The sequence below is a fragment of the Poecilia reticulata genome, linkage group LG3 (genome assembly GCF_000633615.1).
Source record: "Poecilia reticulata strain Guanapo linkage group LG3, Guppy_female_1.0+MT, whole genome shotgun sequence".
NCBI classification, from domain to species: domain Eukaryota; kingdom Metazoa; phylum Chordata; class Actinopteri; order Cyprinodontiformes; family Poeciliidae; genus Poecilia; species Poecilia reticulata.
In genome coordinates this window covers 28,266,317-28,275,027 of record NC_024333.1, presented here as the reverse complement: position 1 = coordinate 28,275,027, position 8,711 = coordinate 28,266,317, and the positions used below count along the sequence as shown (strand labels likewise).

Below are 8,711 nucleotides of genomic sequence, written 5' to 3'. Positions count from 1 at the left end.
TTTTTTAAATTAAAAGTGTAAAAAAATAATAATAAAAAAAAGACTTACTTGCTTAAAATGTAAAGGATATTAAAGAAGTCGTAATGTTTTGAGGGGCAAGTTTTTTTTATATTTCGGATAGTAATAAAAAAAAAAAACGTAAAAAAAAAAGGCATCTGTTTTAACTGATAGAGTCAGAAAATAATTCAAGTCCTGTATTCTGAAGCTGTGACTTCCTCCACATCTGCCGTTCAATCATCAGGTCAAACTCTTGCCTTTCTCTAGAAAAAGGTTAAAAGGAAGGAAGAAAAGATCATTCATCAGTTTCAAATATGGGCTAAGATATTTTTTTTAATTTACACTTTTACACAAATCCTACCTGTTGCTAATGCATCGCCCTTTCAGGTACTTCTCCTCTGCCTTTTTGACCGAAACGTTGTCCACCCCAGCAATGGCATAAATGATAGCCTGCATAAAAAGACAAGAAAATTACAAGTTAAAAAATAAAAAGAGAGACTTGGTGTGCAAAAATATAATCAGTAATATGTGTGAGTCCTCTCTGACCTCCGGCAGAAGCACATCTAGGACAAAAGGGACGCGCTCCATCGACTTCACGTCGGCGAGGCGAGGGGATTTGGGCACTGCTTTGGCGTAGAGCTCGTTGAGGTACCAGTACACCTGATCCAGCTGCTGGTCGTCCTCCAGGTAAATGTTCACCACTCTCCGTCTGTTGGCACTCAGAAAAGAGCGGAGCCATCTGGACTCCTGCTGCCCTCGGATCACGGCCTGCAAGCAGATTAATATCGAGAAATCAAAACAAACGGTGAAGGTTCTTCTGGAATACATTAATATCAGTTAAATCAGCAATAAGTTTAATAAGAAATACATCAGTAGAAATKATCAAATCATCAATAACTTAAAATATAAGAAAACGTTTTGACCARGCGGATGTTGGAGTGAGATTCTTGTGCTATAGGATCGTTTGATGGCATCCAGATGCAGTTACACTCAAAATGCCTTTGGACTATTAAACAACATTTAATTACTTTGACAATAATATGATGAAATCTTCTAAATGTTTTGTAAAACTTGGATATAACCYCGACACCTTTAACCGACTGATTACAATAGGCTGAAACAATTAATTGATTTGTACAATAATGATCAATATGGTAATAGATTATTTGTTAACTAGAACAACACAGTAATTAAGCCAAAACTGTACAAAAATGGATCTATGTACGTTTTCCATTTAAAAAAAGAAAATAAACTCAAGTGGTATAGTTTTAGCTTCACCTGGTTCAAAAATAAAAATAATCATAAAAAAATTWATATTATTAACCACCTCTTAATTATTATTCAGTTAATCCAATCTAACCGAATAATGTTCAGGTTTTTTGTTATTTTTTTTAAAGGTATTGAATTATTTGTATTTTATGTACTTCTAATATTGTACAAAATGAGCTTATTCAGAGAACTAAAAGCTGTTTATCAAATTAAGTGATTAATCACCAGAATAATTAATTACTGAAATGGTTGTTAGCTTCAGCCATCATTATTGACTGCCATCATTGGTGGCCATGCTAACTAGCCTGAGCTTTCATGACAGACTCTGTTATGAGGAACTAGCTGTACGAGCATGAGTGACAGCGATAAGCCCCTCCTCCTGGCTCTGATTGGTTCCTTCAGTGTTTTTCTGCAGATGGCTGTAGGAGAACAGGAAGAATGCAGAGGAGCTCAGATTATGTCTCAGACTATATCGTCACAAATATGTAAAACACATCTTTTTTAAGTTACTATTAAGCTRCTGCAGACATGATCAGAATCAAACTGCATTCATATGCATTTAGCTTTAGTGTTACTCCATGTAAAAACACAAACAGTCACTGCGACTCTTTAACTGAGTAAATACTCGTCACAGGTGCTCGGTAGTTACTGTCTGAACAAGTTTTCTGCAGAACAATGTGCTTTCTAACGCCCAAAGGCAGGCAGAGCTTTCATGTTGGAAGTAAAAGTTCAAGCTGTGGTAGCTGAGGAACAACATGCTGTTGATAAAAAAAAAACCCCAAAACAATAATCACTATTGTTAAACATGCATCGCTATTGTTATTGGTCAGTTTAAAACAGATTGTGTACTATGGACCACTTCCCTAATGCATATCTCACACATAAAAAACAGACTGAAGCTATAGATTAAAGGTATAACATTTCCCCCATGACAACGACTGCATGCTGTTAGTATGAAGCAGATCTAAACACCTCTGAAACACGTGAATGTTTACTGGGAGGACGGCTACTACCAGCCAAAAGCTGGGCAGGTATCACAACTGCTAGAGAACCATAAGAAAATACTCAAATATTAAGATTTTTGAAGTATCGTGCATCATTAAGATATCAGAGATTTCACCAAAGACTAAGTTAAACTACATGCTCAGCTCCTCAGATGCAAGTCAGTAAAGAAATAATGCTTTATGCTAACCCAAACTACCCAAAAGTTTAAAGGCAGAGTCTCCTGGTCAAACCACSTYTATCCACCCKAGTAGATATAAAAAGGATGTGAAATGTGAAGGAAGACCCTCTGCAGCAGYAGAAATAAARAATCCTACCAGGAGACGTTTCTCCACCATCCGCTGCTTGACAATGAAATGAACCAGCTTCTCGTTGGCTCGGTTGTGGGCAGCATGAGTTCGGTCCGGCAGCAGCCTCTTGGAGCAGGTGGAAACGTCTTTGTGCTTCTCGCCAACGCTGCCCTCCTGGTGATGTTCACACGGTTCCTCCGTTACGACATCACTGGTGATTGTTAGTCTCTCTGAGGCAGCCTGCGGATACTTCCTCCTCACCGGATAGCCTGTTGCAAAAAYAGCAACAGTGATTAGTTTTGCAGCGTCRGACGTCTGCGAAGGCGTCGCTGTCTGATGAAGAAACTTACTCATGTCATGATTACAATACTCAATRAARGAGCCGGAAAATGAGCCGCATGCTGAAAGCAAAACAGAGAAGGACACATGGTAAGAAGTCGCTTCACAGAGTAAAACAATGTTTACATAAAATGAAAGTCAGAGGACTTCATCATATTTGGTCTGTGTCAAATGCAGACAGTCTACATCCATTTCCAAAGGACTGGAGAAAGTAGAAAACAAAGGACTTTCAACATCACCTCAAACAACAAACGCTTTGTTAAACTCCAGTCTGATTTCTGCTCTGCCTGCTGATTTATCTGCTCTGCTGCTCTACGGGCCGTAGAAACGCACTTTGGTTTCTCGCCTATGAAATTCACATCATGCTTTTGTTCTGATACCTCTATTCTTATACTTCCTGTTTTTGTTTTTAATCTAAAGCACTCRAGGATTAGCCTACTGCAAAGCAGACTGCAGTCATCACTGTAATTCCTACTGACCAATACGCATCCTGTAGTCTTCTATGAACTCCAAGGACCATGTAATAGCAGCCTCATATGACTCTTTGGCTTTTTGCTAGAGAAGAAACAAACCGTCAGGAAAACACAACCTTCACAGATGAGTCAGTGGTGTTTGAACAGAGCTCACCATCAGCTCATCTGCCTCTTCGCAGTCAAACGGTTTCAAGGTTCTCAGAGGCAACGTGAACCTTCAGGAACAACATTTGAAAAGTCATGTTGCGTTCAATAACACTTTAGCAGAGATGCATTTACAGGATGAAATGAGTAATGAGCAAATGAAAAAAAGCAGAGTTTTGTTCCTACCCCTTTTGTTTCTGAATGCCGGTGAACGCCTGGTCAACAAACATGACGCTTGCTTTCTTCTGTCTTCGGTTCACATTTTTTACCTGCAGAAAACAAAAAACACAACAGATCCCAAAACATCAGAAACGTTGAGGAGTTAGAGGCGTGTTTTTCTGGTCGTTATTAGGGTACACCAACGTTTTCAAATACTGTCCTGTTCATTTATTCAAGCAATTATAACCACATATATGGACAGGAGAGGGAATGAGCCACGTACCGATGATTCCGTGTCCCAGAGATAAATATGTTTTGCTGTTATGTACTAAACAAAAAACAGCAGATGCTGCCTGAACTGGGTCATCATCAACAGGGAAACGACATGGGCTGAAAGGCCCCTCAGAGAGGCAGAAGCCATTACTCCAAAAGCTAATATTCAAGATGTGACCTGCGGTCTTRTTAAACTTATTAAACTGAAAATCAAAGCGCTTAAATACCGCAGCCACATTTGGAAGAAAAACGTTGCAAACCTSAATCTGATCTGTGAAGAACAGAGGAGGGAGTAGAGCTGTAACGATTCCTCGAATGAGTCGAGTTCGCTGATTATTAAAATTCCCCAAAGTTTTGTTAAATTATGTTTTATTGTTTAGTTGTTCCAGCCAGGTGATTATTTATGTTGCGTAACGCTCTCACTTCCGCCTCTTAGTTGTTGCTAAGTGTTAGCAGCATAACGTCCAATTTTTAAGTTCGTTCCGGGGGGATTTTATTGATTGGTGATAATGTCTGGGTTTTTACTGTTTTTTGGGACCAGTAAGCATCCTTAAAGTGACTGGTGCGACGCCTGGAGTACGGCAGCCTTTCTCCTCCCAGASCTGCTGCCTGGTGGCGGTGAAGAGCGAACGGCGAGGAAGAGCGCCGCAGGAGAGCGGATAGACTGAACACAGAGGATAAATTTCATATTATCCCAACAAATGGATGGCGGAGCGCGTCGTGGCGCCAAATGATGGAGCCAAATCCAGTCGCTAACATGAACAATGAACACAAAAGCTATAAGTGGCTGTGAAATGTGGGAGTTCATCTATTAAATTGATTGAAGATGGATACATAAACTAAAAGCTGGTCTACAGACGTCTGAACGTTATTACCAAATTTAATACAATGTCATATTTTTGTGACATTTTGTCCAGATTAACTGGAAAATTGAGCTATTATGGTTACAKGTTAATTTTCTAAAATACAGGGATGTTATTGTTCAGSATGCACAAATATAAAAAAATTGGTTCGATGTTGATATCCAATAAGTAACAYTGCAGTTACGGTAGAATTTACCAATAATTTACTATCAAATTTTAATTCGATAAGTCGATTAACTGTATGAATACAATGCTCGATTACTAAAATAACCATTTCTCTAGGTGACGGCATCATCTGTTGGGGGTGTTCAGCTGCAGGAGGGTTTGGTGCAACTCCAAAAATAGAAAATAGCAGCTTGAGGAAATGACCGTATGTGGAAACACTGAGACGACATCTCAATACATCAGGAAATCAAAGTCTGGGTCCAAATGAGACCATAAACACACAACCAGAGCAGCTACAAAGTGGCTTGAGGACAATAAAGTCAATGTTTGTTGTGGCCTTGTAAAATTTCTAAGCAGAACTGTTAAGATGTGTGGGAGCAACGACTCTGTTCTACCGGTTCTGTCTGGAGGAAMGGCAACAAAAAAAATCCCAGCAAACTATTTTGAGGAACATATTAATAGAAACAACTTTGCTAATACTAACTGAGCTTAGAATAAGAAATGTTCACTGTGAGAAAAACCTTAGTATCTCCTAATGTTTTGATCCTTACCAATGCTGGCCAGTATGGATAGTTTCTACATCTGCCCCACACAAACGCTCCTTCTGTGATCGATGGAGGTTCTGCAAGACAAAACAGTGATCAATTAAAAATCCAGTAGGACTGGGTCTTGTGGAGATCGTTTGCATTCAGCCACTGCGGTTTTCTCCTTACTATTGTTTTTCTGCATCAGGAAACTYGGCAGATCTTCCTCCTCCTCATCTTCACTCTCATTTTCTTGTAAGGGCAGAGAGGGCAGCTGTTCCTCATCATGATTCAGTTCGATTGAAAGATCTGAAGACAGCAAAGAGTCATCTTTTTGGGGATTAGAGAGCAGACAAGACAAGGGAGTCAGAGGTCATCATTCCTGCATTCAGCAAAATTATGCAAAATTGTGCAGTGGCAAATAATTATTTTTTWAAATATAGAAGCATTAAAACTGAATATGAAACCAGCAAAAAAGCAATTAGCTGTGCCCACAGTTCTTTAAGACGTTTACTTTAGGCCAGCTGAGACAAACATCAGACGGTACCTTGTTCAGCTGCGTCWGGCTTCTGCAGCTCAAACTTCGGCCTCAAGTGTTTGGATGGCTGAGTGCCTTTTCCCTTTGCATCTCCAGTCATGTTCTTCCGCGTCCTGCCACGCCGACGCTTCGTTGGAGTCCCGTTTTTCTGGGTTTGCGCCACGGCTCCTCTTTGTCTCACTTGCTTTGGCTGAGAAGTTCGAGACTTTCTTTTTTGAGGTTTCGCTTTGTGGCATGGAGGATCGTCCTCTGGAGTCTGCAGCAACATGAAAAGATGCTGTACTGTATTAAACGTGTCACTCAAATGATATTMCACCATTTAACTTTAAGTGRGTTCCCTCGGGTAKGAMATATMTGGGCATACGACTTTACTCRATTCTAGAGGAAATAATGCTACTGAATGTGGAACCGCTTCTTCAGAAGATAAAAACCGATCTTAATAAATGGGCAAAACTGAAAGGTGAATGTAATAAAAATGGCGATAGCCCCATTATTYAATTATGTGTCCATGGTGCCTGTTGACATCTCATCCCAGGTTTACAAACAGTATGAGACATATGTTAAGGACTTCCTTTGGGACAAGAAGAAACCCAGAATTAGAAAATGTGGTGTGCCAGGGACCCAGGGCGCATGGCCCTGCCTAACGTAAGGCTATATAATCTCACATTTGAAATGTCTAGGTTGTCCAAATATTTTGAAAAGGGAGAAACAAGGCTGAGCTGGATGAATACCGAAGAATTAGTGAACCCTTTCAGACCAATAGATATCCTTTCCCATGGTAAAATAGATAATAGACAATCAAGTGGTTATTTTCCACTCTCTGGTTTTCATGAAGTGTTGATTTGCCAATACCACTTTTTGCCAATTCAGATTTTTTTTAAAGAAAGATAACATAAGAAGGTTTTTTTTTTTTATTATTACTTTTTATCATCGCTTTTCTGGTTACTGTAATCAACACTGCTCTAAAATATCAAGGCCGTATCACCCATCCCTTCGTATTAATATAATGCCTTAAGAGATAAAAAAAAAGAAGCTATTTTTGATTTTCCAAAAGGACAGTGCATCTCTAAAGCTAAAAAATTGCCACCTTGAACAAGCATTTCTCAGTAAAAATTTACTTCACACCTCACCTTTGATTGAGTGGTAAATTCAGCGTACTCCAGCGGCTCTTCATCAGCTCTGGGGGAGGAGAGTGAAATGTTGGATGTGGAGGAGCAGTGCACAGGCGGTGAAGTCACACTTATGGCTTCTTGTGTCCGTCTCCTTCGTCCCTTGCATCTCTTGGGTGTAATTGGTTCAGATTCTAAAGCAGGCAAGCCGAGATTGGAGATATTATCGAAAATGCACACTTCTGCAGCTGGAGGAGATAGGACCTTATTAAAGCCGGGTGACTCTTTGGAGTCACTTTTCCTTATTTTACGAGGTCTCCCTGGAAGATAATAAAAAGATAACCTCAAGTCAATAAACAGTTGAGTCATAACAGTTTTGAAATAGGACAACACAGGCAATCCAGAAGATTAAATGCTGTACCTCTCATTGTTGTGTGGCTCAGTATGCTCCTCTCATTGAAATGATGTGCTTTGAGTTTGTTGGCAGACAGATGAACATGAGTACAGAAGCGACATTACCAGGGGAAATGTCGTCCACCCGGGCAACATGAATGTCCTTTGTAACAATAAATAAATGAATGGAGAAATTATTAATTCATGTTAAATACGTTGTCTAACTCTTAGTAAAATGACGGGCATGTGTGCATTGCTACAGCTTTGTTTACTACCATGTGTCAAAACAAGCAAAATCGGCAGTTGAATAATAAGCAAGCATTAAGATCATATCCAGATTAAAAAATGCATACAAACAACGAAATAACCTGCAAAACAAGCTAGTTCTTTTTGGAAAATGCGCCATAACAACCCAAAAACGTCTGCGGATATTTTTATTGCACAAGGCTATAATGTAAAGCATTATCATTTGAAGCTTAAAAGCCAAAATGTGAGATAATAACGTACAAATAACTTGCGCAAAGCAAGGGGCGGGATGTCAAAACATAAGCAGCCAACTGCCAACACTAACATTAGCTACAGATTGAAACTCACCGTAAAGGCTGTGATTGTTCAGAAACCCAAAGCCATCATGCGTCCCAGTACCTGCTCATATTTACTGCTGCACCAGGTCGCAAAAGGCAGAAAAGCAAAGTGCTGAAAACTAGCTAAATACTACACGGAAAACCGAAAGCAACGCGATATCAACACAAATTCCTGTTTGGAACAAGACATGACTCTTGCTTCCATTCGCGGGCTGTGAAGCGCTCTTAAAGATTTAACCAAACGCCCCCTCGTGGCCCGGAGGGCAAATAACAGCTGGTTTGAAATGCACTTTTGAAAGATTTCTTTAAAATTACACTCATATTATGTAAATTCCAAAACTTATTCATAGCAGAARCTCAACTCACTAAGTAAAACACACATCCATCTAATTACACTGAGATGGATGTTTTAAAGTCTTTATTTTTGTTGATCATGGTAATCTTCAACTTACAGCCTATGAGAACCCATTTAAGATTTGAATAAAAGAAAATCAGGTGTTATGCCCAGAAAAGCCCGCCTGCCCAAATTTGCATCCCCTGTCGCGGGAGCGCGCATCGCTCTAAGCTCTCGCATATTGACGAGGAAACG

The 8,711-nt window shown here is 39.7% G+C and overlaps 1 protein-coding gene across 2 annotated transcripts; it reads right to left on the bottom strand.

The window, feature by feature from the left end:
• Positions 1–6: 6 nt before the first annotated feature.
• Positions 7–8,347, bottom strand: LOC103462772 (PWWP domain-containing protein MUM1). 2 transcript variants are annotated; one of them, XM_008405764.1, is made up of 14 exons: positions 8,133–8,347; positions 7,567–7,701; positions 7,167–7,465; positions 6,046–6,292; positions 5,688–5,828; positions 5,526–5,596; positions 3,701–3,783; positions 3,525–3,585; positions 3,377–3,452; positions 2,909–2,959; positions 2,586–2,827; positions 544–765; positions 359–447; positions 7–260 (listed from the first exon to the last, which is right to left on the bottom strand). In XM_008405764.1, the coding sequence occupies exons 2-14, from the start codon at positions 7,571–7,573 to the stop codon at positions 161–163; spliced, it is 1,689 nt and encodes a 562-aa protein (XP_008403986.1). In that variant the 5' UTR covers positions 7,574–7,701; positions 8,133–8,347; the 3' UTR covers positions 7–160. The 2 variants fall into 2 exon arrangements, with proteins under 2 accessions (XP_008403986.1, XP_008403987.1); XM_008405765.1 differs by having other exon boundaries at positions 5,688–5,807.
• Positions 8,348–8,711: the final 364 nt, after the last annotated feature.